At 55.6% G+C, this 17,733-nt stretch overlaps 4 protein-coding genes across 4 annotated transcripts; 2 read left to right on the forward strand and 2 right to left on the reverse strand.

Moving 5' to 3' along the window:
* Positions 1-121: 121 nt before the first annotated feature.
* Positions 122-7,000, forward strand: CLUP02_01340 (major facilitator superfamily transporter; the record flags this gene model as incomplete). The annotated part of the gene is made up of 20 exons (XM_049280381.1): positions 122-144; positions 212-252; positions 330-436; positions 674-821; positions 885-952; positions 1,005-1,174; positions 1,244-1,500; positions 1,681-1,833; positions 1,914-2,249; positions 2,433-2,649; positions 2,721-2,752; positions 2,840-3,341; positions 3,423-4,908; positions 5,387-5,719; positions 5,796-5,906; positions 6,010-6,083; positions 6,161-6,260; positions 6,320-6,458; positions 6,636-6,790; positions 6,881-7,000. 20 exons carry the CDS (start codon positions 122-124, stop codon positions 6,998-7,000), a joined length of 4,572 nt encoding a protein of 1,523 aa, XP_049136338.1.
* Positions 7,001-7,200: 200 nt separating this feature from the next.
* On the reverse strand, positions 7,201-10,720 carry CLUP02_01341 (WD domain-containing protein; the record flags this gene model as incomplete). The annotated part of the gene is made up of 8 exons (XM_049280382.1): positions 7,201-7,812; positions 7,886-8,425; positions 8,577-8,838; positions 9,167-9,708; positions 9,762-10,358; positions 10,418-10,505; positions 10,556-10,597; positions 10,647-10,720. 8 exons carry the CDS (start codon positions 10,718-10,720, stop codon positions 7,201-7,203), a joined length of 2,757 nt encoding a protein of 918 aa, XP_049136339.1.
* Positions 10,721-11,126: 406 nt separating this feature from the next.
* On the forward strand, positions 11,127-12,532 carry CLUP02_01342 (PCI domain-containing protein; the record flags this gene model as incomplete). The annotated part of the gene is made up of 3 exons (XM_049280383.1): positions 11,127-11,311; positions 11,377-11,459; positions 11,526-12,532. 3 exons carry the CDS (start codon positions 11,127-11,129, stop codon positions 12,530-12,532), a joined length of 1,275 nt encoding a protein of 424 aa, XP_049136340.1.
* Positions 12,533-12,915: 383 nt separating this feature from the next.
* CLUP02_01343 (uncharacterized protein) lies at positions 12,916-17,610 on the reverse strand (the record flags this gene model as incomplete). The annotated part of the gene is made up of 1 exon (XM_049280384.1): positions 12,916-17,610. One exon carries the CDS (start codon positions 17,608-17,610, stop codon positions 12,916-12,918), a length of 4,695 nt encoding a protein of 1,564 aa, XP_049136341.1.
* Positions 17,611-17,733: the final 123 nt, after the last annotated feature.

A 17,733-nucleotide genomic window follows, 5' to 3' on the forward strand; every position in this document is an offset into this window, starting at 1 on the left:
TTTTCTACCTAGAGGGGTGGGATATCCCCTGGTATTTTACATATCTTAGATGACAGTAGCGAATCGAAACAGCCAATTACACTATAATGATCTTTGCTGCACGGATACTAATTAGATCAGTATGGCTAGAAGGAAAATTCAGATGTACTCCGTAGATTACCTACCGTAAAGTAGGTACGGATGGAAAGGGAGGGGCGATGAAGCATTCTAGACCTTTCTGGAACGCTTTGGTCGTTGCGTCGACTGCCAAGTGTGAGTGGAGAAACCAGCTCGTTCGGGCTATTTTTTACCCTCTTATTTCTTCCTGCCTTGGACTGTCACTGAAGGAGCCTCGGAGGGCGGAAACCTAGGAGGCGGCAAGAAGCGGCATTGGGCTGTCGCTCTGGGTTGGGCATTCGGCGAGAGGGTCTACAATAGCGGCCGAAGACCGCGGCCCGTGGGAAATTGTGGATGAGCTTGTCAGCTTGTGTTGAAAATGAGATAGATCGGGTGGATGTAGGGAGTCAGGACCCACGATCATCATCCTGAAGCCTGAAGGGGACATGTAATCTCCCCGTAAATCCGTTATTCCCCTTCCTTTTTGTGGTTGGCTAGTGTTTTCTTTTTATTATGATTATTTCATGTGTGTGGTTGCTGCTCATTCTATGATTTTTATCCTGTGACCGTCTTGCAGCGTTTTCTCGTGGAATTTCCAAGTATCCCACCCGCGACGTCGACTACGTCGATGAAGGTAGCCATACGGCGTTCTAGACACGGACAGACGCCGAACAGTTGGATGCACACGGCCGGGGATGCCGTGGCGTTTGTGCACGTTTTGTCTAGTCAGTGCTGCAGGGGAAAAGTGGCAGACGCAAGGTGACGTTTAAGGCTGATGACTAAAGCAGTGCATAGGATGGTTCCGAGAAGGCGCGGGGCCGAAGGGGGGGAGAATAGCGAGAGAATATGTCAATGGGTGACGGGAATGTGAACTCTTGATAATTGGAAACGAATTGACACTACCTTAGGTGGAGCCAATCATTACCGTGATAGACAATTTTTCTTTCTTACCGTACGGATACAACCGTCGCCATTTCTTCTCTCTCTCGGAGGCACCGCGCCTTCGGATGGGCTTAAGTCCAGACTGTCCAGCCCCAGTGACATCATACCCGGTGTTAACCTTCCTCCTACTGCGCATGTCCCATGGTTTTTTTCGTCGGATCCGACCGGTTAGCAAAAACTCTAGTTAATTGGCTTGATGGTTTAGGGCGCGGTTCAGGAAGATCATGGCAAACTCTGATTTGCTGTGTACTCTACGGAGTAAGGTCGGTAGTGCTCTGCTCGAGCCATCCGGAGGACTGTGGGTGTGCAGAAACTCTGCGAAAAGTTCGATTGAGTGTTCCTTCCCGGATGGATTGAAGTTGGTAGCCTTATTGGATGACGGAAGTCTAATCCATGGTCTCCTCTCACTCTATGTTTTGCTGCTTGCATGTATGCGTCTGTCTATAGGTACATTAAACTTTGGTAAGTGACTAAGAACGAACCGCATTTGTAAGAAAGATCGTGCAACATGTCGAATTTGTAACAACACTGCCTCCCTGGGCCCTATCGATCGCGCAGGATCGGGTCAGGGAAGGGTAAGGTACGAACGGCTGCATAGAAGGAGAGAAGAAAAAAAAGCTGCGACACTGACAAACCAAAAAGGCCAAGATGGGAGCCCCACCTTGCCCATCCCTCGGCTGGGTTCCATCACCACCAAGAAGTCGAGAATTCCCAGGTTGCAGTGCCGGCTACCGCCTCCGGCCCCGTCCGGGCCCACATTCCAGGTTGTCTTTCCTCCTTTCTGCAGTGTGCGGCGTGTGTGCCTGGGCCACACCCTTTTTCCCACTCGGGCTCGTGTCGTTCGCGCTTTTCTTTTTGTGATGCCGAACTCCTAGCCGAAGTTTTCGTATGGGCAATGGGCGCGCAAGCAAAAATTGCACGGCAAAGAAGGAAATCTCAGCAGGCATGTTGCGCCCGTGGATTTTCCATGGATCCCTCTTTCTTTAGGCCTCCCCAAGTGGGACTTTGCCGACCCCATTTGCTACCTTACCGTACCGACCCAGGTATTGTGGTATTCGAGTACTCGCACCCGACATTCTTTCCCCCTTGGCTTGGTCACCCGGGAGATGTACCGGCTCCCATCCATCAGCTGAGAACAGAGTCATTCATACCTGACTTGACAAATCTGATTTTTTTTTCTTCTCCATCCTCGTTTTGCTCCGTCTTCCTATGTGACTATCTCCATACATAGTACTTCGCCCTCGGCCTTTGCGCATCTATAGTCCGCTTCCTAACCCACTCTCTCTCAACCTCGAACCCACTTCCTCACTAATACACTGCTTCTTCATCTGAACCGATCTTTCGCCTTCCCCCCATCCCTCTCATATATCTCTGGATCTTCAGACAACGCCCAGACAAATTCATTGTTCATAAGACGAAGGGACCACCCAACTTGTCCGATCGCGCATCTAGCATCTCCAGTCATACCCCTCCTGCGAATACATCCACGAGCACTTCCTGTAATTGTCTCCGATCTAGAGCTCCCCCGAATCTGACTGGCGCTTACATTGCATCGGGAGACGGCCCTACATCATATCACCGACCCTTTATTCCACATTACACTAGATTGACGTAGCTAGCTCGGCGCGCCGCCTTCACAATAGCTCCAAGCTACCTGTCAGCACAACGCACCATTGCATGAGCTCTTTGCTCACATTCTCCGCGCCCAAGAAAAGTCTCTAGCTATTGGCGTTATATACATACTGCCCAATCTGTCGCGAGACACCCTGATCCGTTCTTCACTTTGTTGAACCATCTACAGCCAGCATCAGCATCTCAAAACAACATCCAAACCAACACCCAACCCGCACATTGCGACCTCGTCCAACGATGGCAATGGACGAAGTCGACCGCGAAATCGCGGACGCCGAGCGCGCCGCCTCTCCAAACCGCTACCACGGCCGCGAAAGCCACGAGATCGAACGGGTCCTCTCCGCCTCCTCTTCCTCAACCTCCTCATCCACGGCCTCGCACACGGGCGACCGCACCGCCGCGTATCGCACCGGCACCGGCATCAGCCGCGTCTCGACCCAAAATGACCTCGAGCGTCACCCGACGGCCCTGAGCCGCATTGCCACTGCCCGCAGCCAGCACTCCAACACCGTCGGCCGCAGCATCAAGAGCAGGGAGTCGAGGAGGCCTCTGCCGGCCATGGGCGCAGGCAAGCCGTACCCGCCACCTTTGCCGGAGCAGGAGGACTACGTTGTGGAATTTGATGGCCCTGAAGATCCTCTGCACGCGCAGAACTGGCCGATTAAGAAGAAGTAAGTTCGCCAATGCCAATTGTCGAGTTTCGGTGAAATATGGCTAGGGGGCGCTGGTGACTGACATGTCTTGGCTCGCAGGTTGCTTACAGCCGCAATGCTTGGCTACACCACGATGACGTCGGCTTTCACCTCGAGTATCTTTTCAGCAGCGACGCAAGTCATCGCGACAGAATACAACGTCTCCGCGACTGTCGGCACCCTCGGCGTCTCCTTTTACGTCCTTGGCTTCGCCTTCGGCCCAACACTCTGGGCGCCCCTTTCCGAGCTGAGGGGCCGCCGACTGCCCCTCGTCCTCTCCATGTTTGGCTTCTCCATCTTCACAATCAGCTGCGCCGTCGCCAAGGACCTCCAGACCATCTTGATATGCCGCTTCTTCGCCGGCTTTTTCGGCGCGTGCCCCCTGGCCGTCGTCGCCGCTGTCTTCTCCGACATGTTTGACAACCGCACCCGCGGCACCGCCATCACCGTCTTCTCCATGGCCGTCTTCACCGGCCCACTCCTGGCGCCCTTTATCGGCGGCTTCATCGTCGAGTCGCACCTCGGCTGGCGCTGGACCGAGTACATCCCCTCCTTCATGGGCTTCCTCGCCTTCTTCCTCGACCTCTTCTTCCTCGAGGAGACGTACCCGCCCGTCATCCTCGTCAGCAAGGCCTCGGAGCTGCGCCGCCGCACCCGCAACTGGGGCATCCACGCCAAGCAGGAGGAAATCGAAATCGACTTTAAGGAGCTCGTCAACAAGAACTTTTCCCGCCCCATGCGCCTCCTCTTTGGCGAGCCCATCGTCACCGCCTTGTCCGTCTACATGGCCTTCATCTACGGCCTGCTCTACCTCTTCCTCACCGCCTACCCCTTCGTCTTCCGCGGCGTTCACGGCTTCGGCGCGGGCCAGTCGGGTCTCACCTTCTTCGGCATGATCACTGGCCAGCTCATCGCCGGCGTCACCGTTCTCCTCCAGCAGCCGTGGTACCTCCGCAAGCTCAAGGCCAACAACGGCGTGCCCATCCCCGAGTGGCGTCTCCCCAGCGTCATCGCCGGCGGCGTCTTCTTCGCCATCGGCATCTTCTGGTTCGGCTGGTCCGGCTACCGCGCCGACGTCCACTGGATCGTGCCCACCCTCAGCGGCCTCTTCACCGGCTTCGGCCTCATGTCCATCTTCCTCCAGGCCCTCAACTACCTCGTCGACGCCTACCTCATGTTTGCCGCCTCCGCCATCGCCGGCAACACCTTCCTCCGCTCCCTCTGCGGCGCCGGCTTCCCGCTGTTCGCGAGCTACATGTTCAACGGCATGGGCATCCAGTGGGCCTCGACCTTGCTGGGCTGCGTCGCCATCGCCCTCGTGCCAATCCCCGTCATCTTCTACATTTGGGGTCACAAGATCCGCGCCAAGTCTGCGTACGCCCCGACTTTCGCCGCGCCCGCCGACGAGCCTGATGAGGAGGACCTGGCGCCTGCGCCGCTGAGCAATGGACACACCAGCCACCACCAGGACAACGAGAAGCCGCCGTCCATTGCCGCGATGGAAGCGAGCAGAGCTAGGACGAGCGGCGACAAGGCTGAGAATGCTGTGTGAAAAGTCATCTCAGACACTTACCATCCGAATCTACCCCAGCATATTGCGATTCTACCACGCACTTTTATCCTCGTATATATAAAGACACGAATCTGTCTTGTTTCATGTGGTCTTTGAAATTTGATGATACCATGGAGGCGGGGAAAATTTCGAGCCGGGGTTTTTCATCTCTTGTTTAAAGATGTTTATGACGAGCATCGTTCATCTGATACCACAAAATCTTTTTTGCCTTACGCAAACCTTACCGTAGCCTTTTACGATTAATCACACCCCCCAATCAACAACTTAATACAACAAAAATTGAATAACCTCAGTATTCTCAAGTTATGCGTCCCCCTACAAGGTGCTTTGTGCTGCTCTTCTCTGTGATACAAACATACTTGCAAAAAAACCTCACTAATCCTCCCCCTTCTTGCCAGTAAAAGCACGTCAAATAGCTTTTCACACTTTATGGTAACCACATTACGCCAAGACCCCGCAAATCGGCATTTCAGCCCAGGTCCCATGTGGTGGCGTCCGTACCTTTGTGTCGGGACCCTTGCCCGCATCTTTTGGATCCCCCATTCGCAGGGCGCACGTCGCGGTGACATGGCCCGATGCGGCAGGTCGAACGATGCCGGACGATGGATCCCGTCGCGCCTGTCTATTTCTGTACCCGTCCGCCTATCCATACCAATCTATATTGACAACTCGACGTACAGAAGAGCTGAAGTTTGGTGCAATTAGATACTGCCTGTACGTGGTGAAGTTCACGGGGTGCGGCCCCAGTTCGCTCCGTGTCAAGTGGCCACCTTCCCTCAGCCAGGTCTGTGATCTTACAGGCTGGGTCTAACGCTACGAGAGCGTAATGCTTACACTCAAACGGGATGGGAGATGAAAAGAGTGAGGGGAAATATGTGGCTGTGTTTTTGATAAGCTGGGCTCAGGTAGCTCTTACACTTGTTATCAACGAATCCTTCTACGACCCCTCCTCTCCGTGTCTTATGGCTCGAGTTTGTTAGTAATTTCACGTCTATATAGACCTCTCTCCTTCATAGAGCCTTCAGGACAGTTCCATTTCCATTTTTAAGAACCTAACAATCTTGCCCCTGTAAGCCACTTTCTGAAGCTTCCTCTTCAGAGCCCACCGTCGACATACTCAAGTCAGGTAAGCGAGTTGTGAACCACTTGTGAGCTGGTTAAGTAAGCAGCGTCATATTACCATCACCACCACCACTCACACCTCACTCTTCACTCACATTCAAAGTCGCACCACGTCAAACACAATAGCAAAGGCCAAATCTGACCAACGATCCTCAACTTATCCCAACTCCCATCCAGACTCATCGGCCTCAAAATCCGAAACCGTAACAGTCAGAGCCATCTCAGGAAAAGAAAAACAATGTCGTCAGAAGAAGCCCCCAAGCCGTCAAAGACATACGACGCAAGCTGCCACTGCGGCGCCATCAAGTTCTCTCTCACGCTCTCGCCGCCGCTGGAGGACGGGTACAAGGTCCTCAACTGCAACTGCTCCATCTGCCGGCGCAGCGGGTACCTCCTCATCTGTGAGTTATCCTTCACTCTCACACCCCCCTCCATCTCAAGATTAGAGTCCAGGATATCGTTACCTCAAACACCCTCCCTACGACGCCTCATACCCAATCATGGAGGTATCTTTGGGGTCATAATACATGAACGCATAAGGCTATGACTGACACTCTGTGACTTTGCAAAAAAACAAGACCCAAATAAGAAGGACGTCACATGGCACAACGGCTCGCGCGAAAAGTGCACGAATTACCGGTTCAACACCAAGACCAAGGACCAGATGTTTTGTGGTGCCTGCGGATCGAGTTTGGGGATTGACTTTCTGGAGGAGGACTATTATGGCATCAGTGTACGAGATTTCCCCTCTTTGTCCTATTCCGCCTCCCTCCTTCCCTCTTACACTGCTCCCTGCGGTAGGAAAGCTAATCGGAAGAGGTAGGCGCGTGCCCTCGACGGAGTCGACCTCGATGCTCTGACGTATAAGAAACTCGACGGGCTGAACAGGGTATCGCCTGCCCAGGACCTGTCCGGCTCGGGAGACAAGGAGGCAAGCACTTGAGTGACTCAAGGTTGATCAAATTCAAGATATGCTCTTTTGAAATTATAGTATTGTTTTATTCATAATTGTCCTGAGACTTTAAACGTGTTTATATGTCCCGCCTCTTGTTGGCATTGAAGAGAAAACCACACGGTGCCGGCACCGCAGGAATTTCCATGGATATTTGTGCAGGAAAACATAAAAATCAATAAACACACGATCTAGATCAGACTCCCGTTCTTCTCGCTCATCCCCCGCTCTTGCCTGCCGATAAACGTCTGCATGGAAGTATCCACACGCGCAACCTTTCTCGCAATCTGCTGGACGGCGACGGGGAGTACGTTGTACCAGTGAATCCACCTCGCGTACAGCGGCATCGCGACGTGCGCGCTCTTGCCGGCGTCGATGGCGGCAATGACCTCCTTGCAGACGTCGACGGGCTCAACCACGGGCGCGACAAAGGCGTGTGGGGTCTGTACGCCGTAGAAGAGGGGGGTCGACAGCTGGCCCGGCTCGACGAGGATGGTGCGGATCTCCGGGTGGGAGGCGGCGAGCTCGGCGGTCAGTGACTTGTGCAGGGCCGTGACGCCGGCCTTTGCGGCGGCGTAGTCTGTCAGGGAGGCGGCGCCGAGGTGGCCGAGGACCGAGGACATTGTGACGATGGTGCCGCCGTTGCCGCCGCGGATCATGGGCGGGAGGAAGGTCTTTAGGGTGTAGAAGTGTGCGGTCAGGTTCGTGGTGATGGACTTTTCAATCTCTTCGAACTCGAGGTCGAGGAGGGACTTGCCCTTAACGATGGCGGCGTTGTTGATAAGGACGGTTGGGGTGCCGAGCTGGAGTATGGTTAGTCTTTCTGTCTTGGTGATGGCGCATTCCGGCCTTGTAAGAAGCGGTTGGTAAACTTACATCTCTTTCGATCTGCGCCGCAACCCTCGCAACTTGTGCCTTATCCGTCACATCGCACTTGTAGAAGGTCACGCCCCGCGCTTCGCCGTTCTCCATGTCATTTACGTCCAACACCGCCACGGTCGCGCCGCGCATGCCGTACACCTCGGCAATGAGGAGACCCAAGCCGCTGGCGCCACCCGTGATGACGATTACCTCCTCGGTGAGGTCAACCTCGCGTGGCAGGCCGTAGGCGATGCGCAGGTTGACCGCTTGCGCGATCCAGCAGACGGTGATGAAGCATGCCCAGGCGATGGACACGAGCATGGGCGGGGCATCCCAGCGGAGGGCTTGGGCGCGGAAGCAGAGGGGGATGATCCACGAGACGAAGGGGTGAAAGAAGGTGATTTTGAAGACCTTGACGAGGAGGTCGAGGGAGAGCGGCGCGAACCACGAGTCGCTTTGGGGTGGGCGTGGGTATTCCATCGCGGACGTCTGGGGGAGGATGGCTGGTGGTAACGGTCGTGGTGGTGGTGCGAGGGGTCGAGCAGTGTAGGAGCTCTATGTCGTTTCGAGAGTTCGATTATTAAGAGAGATTGTATAGGGGTCGCACTCTGTACAGATTCGGAAAATTAGGATGAGAGTATGAAAAGAAGAGATTCGGAAAAAAGCGAAGATGTGTCGTCCAGCGTTGGAAGTGGAAAAAACGCACAAAGATGAGACGAAGAAGCGCACAGCCAAACCTCGATTGGGCCACCAAGGGAGCTTGACGCTCTGGCGGGAACTCGTCACATGTGGATGGACCTGAGGCGTTGAAACGGTGGCCAAGCGTCCTAGGGGCCCCTCCCTGGTGGCAGCTTCCCCTGGAAACCCCTGGTGGGACGACCACTAAAACACCCCGGAGCCCCTGGCAGCCGCCCATCTTCCACGGCCAGACGAGCCGAGACCCCGCTCCCGTCAGCGCCGCCGTCAAGCTGTCTTAAGCTTATCCGAGCCCGGCGGACATGTCGGTCACCCGAGAGGGCGCGGAGGGAAGGCCAGGGACGCAAGTTTGCATGCTTCAGCACGTACCTAATCATGATCAAATGAACGGAATTAATAAGCCTACTTCATGATTCTATTTCATGATCATTGCTACATTCTTTTGACCAAACGATTTGATCCGTGGTATAACCCTATCTAAGTTGCACTTTTCACACGACTATTCCCCCTTTTCCTTTTTACATGGACATAACAAGCCGCCCCAACGCCGAACAATGCAAAGGAATAACGCCAACAGTGGCAAGCCCAGAATGCGCCTACTTCTCCCGGGCCAAGATCTGCTTTTCTCTCTCGCCCTTCCGCCTCTCGAACTGCTTCTTGGTGTGCCTGCGCTCGTTCTCCTCGCGCCTCTTGATTGACGAGAGCTCAATGTTCTTGATCTCGCCCGCCTTCTTGATAACCTTGGGCAGGTGACGGTGCTTCTTGATACGTCTGACCTCCGGCATGTGGCTATATCGCTCAACCAGGGCCTCATTGTACTCGAGCGCCTGTCTCTGCTTGGCGGATCGGATGCCTGATCTGTCCGTGGCGTTGCTTCTCCAGACACGGACGTTACCGTCGTCGGAACCACTGAGAACATACTTCGAATCGGGGGAGAACATGGTGCTGAACACCCTCTGCATGCGCTTGGTGTGGTACATGTCGCGGGAGTGTCCTTGGTCCCGGTTCCAGATGCGCACTGTTCGGTCGTAGGATCCGGAAACCAATTCTTCACCTGTCGGGCTGAACTCGACGCTCATGACGGCGGCGACGTGGCCCTTGAAGACGTTGAGCGCTCTGTCCATCTTGCGCATGTCGAACATCTGCTGCTTGTTAATCGCATGTTCAGGGGCAGCGCAATTTTCAGGTGACTTACGTAGCAGTTATGGTCTTCGCTACCAACGACAAAGTTGAAGGCTTCCATCGGGTTCCAGGCGAGAGAGTTGCAGGTAAACGTCATCGTCGTCTTGGTCAAGGGCATCGCAGTACGGACGTCCCAGAGGACGATACTCCTGTCGTCGCCTGTACTTCCTAGAACGGATTGCTCGACCTGGTTGAAGGAAACACAGTTGATGGAGTCGGTCGCGTTCGGCCAGCGCAGCACCTCGGGCGCCGCACTTTGTCGCTCGAGGTCGTAAATAGCGATCTCACTGGAGGAAGACGAGGCTGCAAAGGCGTTTCGCGTTCGGTGGTGGGACAAGCTGAGGAAACCATTCGTACCCAGCCATGAGGAGATCGGCGGAGAATCGCCAGGCGTGTTGTAGGGATCCCAGAGTTTGATGGTCTTGTCCGCCGCAGCACTCAGAAGCTTTCCGTCCTTCGTCCAGCAGAGACTCCGTACGATGTTGGAATGGGCGCTCTTCGTCTGCCAAATCTCGGCTCGGCTCGTCAAGTCGAAAGCTTTGATCACACCGTCGGCACTGGCCGATGCCATGTGCTTGAGAGAGTTCGGATCTTTAGCCATCGAGTAAACCTGGTTCAGTTGTTAGAAATCGGGGACAATAGGCGTTCTGCTTCTCGTTTTGGACGTACTCCTTCGACATGGCCGCTGCCCATCTGTCCGATGAAAGGTGCGGCATGCATGCGCTCGAGCTTGACAGCGTTCAGGGCTTTGGTGTACCTGTATTCCTTCGTCAGCTTGGATCGCAGCATGTGGCGAAGCCTACTTACTCTCTGGCGCGCTCCATAGGGTGCTGGGCGGGATCGAGGTTGCTGCATTGCGATTAGCCAAGGTCTGCGGATGCCACTGGCCTATAATTACCGAGGAAGCTTTTGCGCGTTTGCGCCTGGAGGCTGGTAGGCCTCCACGCTCCGAGAAATGGCCTTGATCTTCATGTTGGCGGGCGCGATGCTATGTCTTGCTTGACCATAGAATCCTCGATGGCTCTGAAAGTCTCACAGAACTTCTCTCCCAAAAATTTAAGTGGGGGTGGGGACTTATCGGAGGATAATTGCCAATCAGATAAGGTGGCGGATCAATCTCGGTCCGTGTGGCCCCTGCCCTTCAGCCCACCGAAGGTGCTGGCCGGCCGGGCTTGCTTGCGTCGGTCATGGCAACCTGGACCTGTCTGAAGGCGGCGGCTGGAGCTCTTGACACTGCACCAAGCTACCTGCAACCCACCACGAATCCGGCGATCTTTCTACAAACCACCACTCAACAACACCGACGACACACGAGCTCAATTCAGCAATCCAATTCGAACCCACCATATCCGATTCGACGTCAAATCAATCAGTCAGGATGGCTCAGGGCGAATCGGCGAGAGTGCAGGAGGCACAGAAGGTGGCCAAGACAGATCCCAGAAAGGCAGAGCAGCTCTACAAGGAAATCATCTCTCAGCCCCCTTCCTCCGCAACCTCCGATGCTGCGGTAAAGGAGTACGAGACGGCGTTGCTTGGTTTGGGAGAGTTGTATCGGGATGAGAAGTGAGCCCCTCCTTGGTCCGGTGATGACATCGTGGGGGCCCCATGTTTGCTAACAACCCGCTTAGGAAGACGCAGGAGCTCGTCGACCTGATCACAAAAAGCCGGACAACCCTGTCTTCATTCGCCAAGGCAAAGACAGCAAAGCTCGGTATGGATTCAATTTGATGTTCTTCCAGCTGTGAAAGAACGGCGTGACTAACTAGGACCCCTCCAGTCCGCTCCCTGCTTGACCTCTTCGAGAAGATTGAGGGCAGTACCGATATCCAGATCGCAGTTACCAAGTCATGTATAGATTGGGCAACTTCGGAGCGCCGCAGCTTCCTGCGCCAGAACCTCGAGACCCGCCTGGTCGCTCTCCTTATGCAGAAGCAATCCTACTACGACGCACTCACACTCATCAACGGTCTCCTCCGCGAGCTCAAGCGCCTGGACGACAAGCTTGTCCTCGTCGAAGTCCAGCTCCTCGAGTCGCGTGTCTACCACGCCCTCGGCAACATCCCCAAAGCCCGCGCCGCCCTCACCAGCGCCCGCACGAGCGCCGCCTCCGTCTACACCCCGCCTCTTCTTCAAGCCCACCTCGATATGCAGAGCGGTATGCTCCACGCCGAAGACAAAGACTTCAACACCGCCTTCTCCTACTTCATCGAGGCCCTCGATGGCTACCACACCCAGGACGAGTCAGTCAAGGCCACTGCCGCTCTCCAGTACATGCTTCTGTGCAAGATCATGTTGAACTTGGCCGACGACGTCAACAACCTGATGACGTCCAAGCAGGCACAGAAGTACGCCAGCAAGAACCTCGAAGCTATGAAGGCCGTTGCCCGTGCGCACTCAAACCGGTCCTTGGAGGAGTACGAGCAGGCCCTTCAGTCTTACCGTGAGCAGCTCGGCAGCGACGCCTTCATCCGCAACCACCTGCGACGTCTGTACGACGCCATGTTGGAACAAAACCTTATCAAGGTCATCGAGCCGTTCTCCCGTGTCGAGATCAGCCACATCGCAAAGATGGTCGGCCTCGACACGCAACAGGTGGAGCGCAAGCTCTCTCAGATGATCCTGGACAAGGTCATCATCGGTGTGTTGGACCAGGGCGCGGGATGCCTCATCATCTTCGACGAGACTGAGCGCGACAGCGCATACGACCACGCCCTGGCTACGGTTGAGAAGCTGAGCAGCGTGGTGGATGTTCTCTACACCAACCAGGCCTCCATGCTCGAGTAGATGACAAAGGCTGGCGTCAAGGGTTGGCAAAGCGGAATGGATTTGGGACTGTACTATTACCATAGACACGAATGCCGGCGGTGCATGAGACATAAATTCATTCTGATGAAGTGGTATCCTAACAGTTTTGCGGGCGAGGTGCCCGAGTGACCAATGAAGACAAGAAACAAAAATCATACATAACGATGCCCTGTGACGCCCAGCCTCCCAAACCTCCCCCTTATAAACGTGGTGAGAGCTTGTATACACACTCATTAAGCATGAGACTGTCGTGAAAATCATATGCCCTGCAACACTAAGCAGGACACTTTCCCAAATTGAAAACGCCCAATATGCACACGCGCACTTCCCCAATCACCGTCATGAATATGCATGCACACCATTTACGAAAACCGAACCGAAGGAGCCTTGGGAGCCTTCCCCTGCCTCCTAAGCTCCTCCCCAACAATGAGCGAAAACACCCTCTTGGCGAGCGCCTCCTCGCTCCACACGCCCACCTCGGCCTGGAACGCGTCCACGACGTCGAGGTGCCACTGCTCCAGCTTCAAGCTGGCGCCGTGCGAGTTGACGGACCGGCCGAGTAGCCAGGCCGACTTGCTGGTGAAGTCGTCGGGGAACTCAAAGTCAAAGGGGCCCTCGCGGCGCAGCTGGATGATGTCGTCGAGGAGCAGCCAGTGGTCGCGCGACCACATTGTCTGCGACAGACGCTGGGGTTCTTGCTCTTCGACGAGTGCTGATTTTTGGACATCGTTCATTAATTGTGGTGCGTCGGTCATGGAGACATCCATGTCCCCGTTCATCTCCTCGTCTTCCTCAACGACGGTGGCTTCAGCACCGGCAACATCACCATTCTCCTTGTCTTCCTCCTCCATAATGGCAGCGATGCGCTGCTGCTGCTGTTGCTGCGCAGCAGCGGCGCTACCGCTAGAACTAGCAGACAACCGCCGCTCCGCGCGGACCTGGGCTTGCGCCAGGGGCGAGAGGACGCTGCTCGTGAACTCGACGACGCGGCCCGGCGTGCGGGGCTTCAGCGGGGATCGCAGGCACGACTTTGTCGGCGACATGTTCCTGTCGGGCAACGGCCGGAGGACGCGGGCGCGCTGCTCCGACTCGGACTCCGACACCGACTTGGACTCAGCTGCAGTGGGCGAGCTTTCTGCAATGGCGGAGGCACTACTCTCCTGCCACTTCTGAATGTCGGCGCGCGTGAGCTGCATCCGCACCGGTGTCAACGATGGCATCGGCGCCGCCGAGGGGGCCTTGCTGAAGAGGTTGTTCTGGGTGTTCTTTTGGGCCCCCACGTTGGGCGTAAAGTTCTTCTTCTGCGGTACAGAGGGGAACGATACCTCGTCGGACATGTTGGGCTGAGAGTCTGGGATCTCGGACCGGTGTCTGGTGCTACTGCGGAGGTTCGTTGACGCGAACAGCTCGCGACGGGTATCCATGACCGACTTCCCGAGTACTGACGGCTTGATAGCCGATACGGGATCCGAGTAGTCGTACGTGTCAGCGATAGACTTGGTCGCCGAAGGCTTGGCGGGCGAGAACAAATCCGAACGCCCGCTGGCGGAAGGGGCAAAAGCCTTCTGCGGGACAGATGGGAACATGGAGTTTGTCTCGAGGCCGGCATCAACCCGCTCAGGGCGCTGAGCAGCACCTTGGAGATTCAGTCGCTTCTTGTCTAAGACCTCCTTGACGCCCTCTGCTCCAGGTAGGAGATTGGGAGAAGAGAAGAAGGCAGCCAGATCCTTCTTGGCGGACGACCTCTGAGCAACCTCAAACGCCTTCTGAGGGATCTGCTTCTGACGGCTCTGTTGTTGAGAAAGCATCGAGAAGTCCTCGACTTCGCCGTCTGCAAAGTCTGACTTGCGGTTTCGTGACACCGCCGGCGTGAACAGCGTCTGCTTGGGGGTAGGCTCGGCGGGTTTCTGCCAGGGGCTAGGAAGAGCTGTGCGCCTGGGAGGGATAGACGGTGCTGATCGCTTCGCAAAAGACTGTTGACGACCTCCATTCGAAGCTGGACGCGATGCTTCTACCGCCCAAATATCATCATCCTCCTCCTCATCTTCTGCTCCGGGCTGCTCTTCCTCGACTTCAGTGTCCTCGGCACGATCTGGACTAACGAGACTAATCTCGAAACTCTGTCGCCGACTGTGCATTGACCTAGAAGCTGTGTTCGTACTAGAATGGAAGGAGCGCGGCTGGGCGAAGGGCTGTTCGCGTGGGGCAGGAGCCTCTTGCATCCAGCTCATCTCATCGACTTCATCGCCTGGAGCGACTTGAAGCGATCCCGACATTGAGAACGAGACCTCGGGTTCTTCTCTGGCGGGAGACGTCCGCATACTCTTACTCAAGGCCTCCATAAAGCTGGGCTGGCCAGTGTGGTCGTTCTCGGGGCCGAATGGGTCATCAAACGGCTCTCCTGTTAATTGCGGCGCAAGGGGTTGAGGCTGAGGTTGTGCTGCGGCGCGGGTCGGGGAACCAAAGAATTGAGCTCCGGCCTGAATCAAGTTGGACAATGGCTGAGTCCAGCTGCGAGTCGATTTCGCGGCAGACTGAGGCTGACTGCTGCTTGTCGTAGGCCTGAAAGGGCTACCGAGAGAGTTCTGGCGGGGAGGCGATGAAGCATCAGACGTGACGCTCTGCAGAGCTCGTCCAGCCCTCACAATAGGAGATAGCGTAGGGCGAATTCCGTTGTCTGGTGATGCTGCGCGAGGCGCCAAGAGGTTGACATCGGGCGATGGAATTGGGGACGAGACAGGGGCAACGGGCGTGATATACTCATTGGAGGCCGCAGGAAGACCAACCGTCAGGTCCGGGACCGGAAGATCAGAGCTTGCTTCTTCGGGCAACTGAGAATACGCAGCTGTCGGCGAACTTTGGGCCGCTTCGATGGTCTTGGCGTCTGACTGAGGGACAGGAACTTCGGCGGGAGAGGGCGTATCGTCTGGTGTCGGCATTCTGGCTGAGTCTGATCGAGTGTAAGAAACACTCGCAATAGATGGGGCTGCGGACTTGGGTGAACTCTTACGAGCCTCTTCCTCTGCCTCTTCTGCCTCTTCCGTTTCTTCAGCCTCGGCGTCCTCTTCCCCCTGATCTTCTTCTGGTGCCTCGTTCATAATTGTTTCTTCGTGTGCTTCATTCATGACGGTTTCTTCCTGTGCCTCGTTCATAACGGTCTCATCGTGTACTTCGTCCATCAAGGTCTCCTCGCGTGCCTGAGAGACGTTGGCCTCTCGCCCAATCTCTTGCTCGATTTCGTGCTGCGTCTCAAGGTCATTGATTCCAGGCAGCTTCGGCCTCCCAGGCGTAGCAGCTTCCAAGTAGGCTTCCGGAATCTCAGAGAAGTCGTCTTCGTACATGACAGACATCTCCTCATTCACCATCGAGCTCCGCCGGGTGCTCTTAGCACCGGGTGTCGCTGCAGCCAAAACTCTTGAGGGTACGCTGGAAAACGAGTTGTCAATCTGCGAGGTGTCCATTCTCGAATCCTCCAGCCTCGAGTTCTCCGCATCCATCTGCTTGACCTTGGACTCCATAAGCTGTCTGCTAAGCGGGATAGACTTGCGTCGAGGACTGCTTCTAGCTCGGCCTGGCGACTGATACCCTCTGCTCGGTGACGTCTCCTTGAATGCGAGAGACGGAGGTGGGAGATCGGGACGAGGCAGCGACGGAAGGGCGACTGGAGATTCGATTTCTTCAGCCTCTGTGGCCACGATGGGGTCCACATGCGCTTCATTCTCCTTCTGCAACTGAACCTCCTCCTCTTGAGCTGGAGGATTTTGTACTGGCGAGGATTGCTTGGCGGGGATACTTTCGATCTCATCCTCATCATCGTCAACATGCAGGGCACCGCTTCGCCTTAAAGTCTCGAGGGTCTGGTTGACGATCAAGCCAGTCTCTTCACCGACATCTTCTGAGCGAAGGTCATGCATGCTCATGTGGCCCCTCATGGAGGGGATAGAGTTGGCGAAAATCATACTGAAATCTTCGCCTTGAGCAACAGTATCCTGGTCGCGGAGTTCGTCATTGCCATCGTTGTCGCCAATGAGTGATGAAATGTCGCTAGGCGCACCCGGTGCGAAATCATATTCGTTGTATGCGGGTTCGTTCTCGGACTCTGAATGAAGCTGTTCAGATGGTGTCGGGCTCTTATCTTGCATATAAGCTGGTGTCGGACTGAGGGCGATTGGGTTGTCTTGTGTTGATGCGCGCGGTGTTGCTTGGTCTGACATTGTTTGCATCCAGATATCTGGTTCGGATTCCGGCATCGGGTTCGTGGGGAGCTCTCGCCTTGGGGTAGGATCGTCTACAATCATGTCTTCCATGCTCGCTGCGAGACCGTCGTCAGAAGGCGCCACGCCATCAAGGTCGTTATCGTCCTCGACCGTTTCCACAGGTTGATCGGAAAACTCGACGCGCTTTGGGCGGCCGCGACGCCGGGTTGTGCTGGGGGGTATCGTAGAGGGCGCCGGGTCTTGGGAAACTTCGCGCGGTTGACGACTGGTGGCCCGTCTGGGACGGGTTGTTGATCTCGGTGTGCCTTGAATGGTGATATCGGTTTCTAAGCCATCTGAATCGGTAATGGTCTTGACTCTGCGGGCTTGTCTTGGTGTCTTTCGTGGAGAAGCTGTGGCCCTCCTCTTCGTCGCCGTACCGGTCTTGGGCGTTCCGGCGGATTTGGGAGGTCGACCTCTCCGCGCGGGTGTCTTGACGGCCGTGTTCTTCCTATCACCGGCCAGAGGAACTGTTGTTGTGTATGCGCCGCGGCTAAGGGTGGGTGTGTCTGCGTTGAACAATCTGCGCCCAACATTCCCGACACCGACATTCTCGTAATCGCCCTCGGCTTCAACGGTCACTAGCAGCCGTTTCGGCTGACGGTCGTCGCCAACCTCGAGCTCGAACATTTGCTTTCTAGGCGAAGTGCTACTGCCACCGAGGGAGAATAGACGTTGTGATCTCTGACTTCGAGTTACGCGACGTGATGAAGGGTAGAGGGCGGAGGAGACGGTGTCGTTGAGCGGGTCTGGCGACGAAAGCAGCTCGTCGCTACCGCCTCTAGGCCGTGGCGTCGCCATTTTGAGAAATGCGCGAATGGTCAAAAGGACCAAAAAAAAAGGGCCGCGCGCTATGTTTGTCGCATAGACTTTTCTACGAAAGAAAGAAGAAACGACGACGAAAGACTAGGCTCAATGGCCTTC

Source organism: Colletotrichum lupini, chromosome 1 (assembly GCF_023278565.1).
Source record: "Colletotrichum lupini chromosome 1, complete sequence".
In the NCBI taxonomy this organism is placed as follows: Eukaryota; Fungi; Ascomycota; class Sordariomycetes; order Glomerellales; family Glomerellaceae; genus Colletotrichum; species Colletotrichum lupini.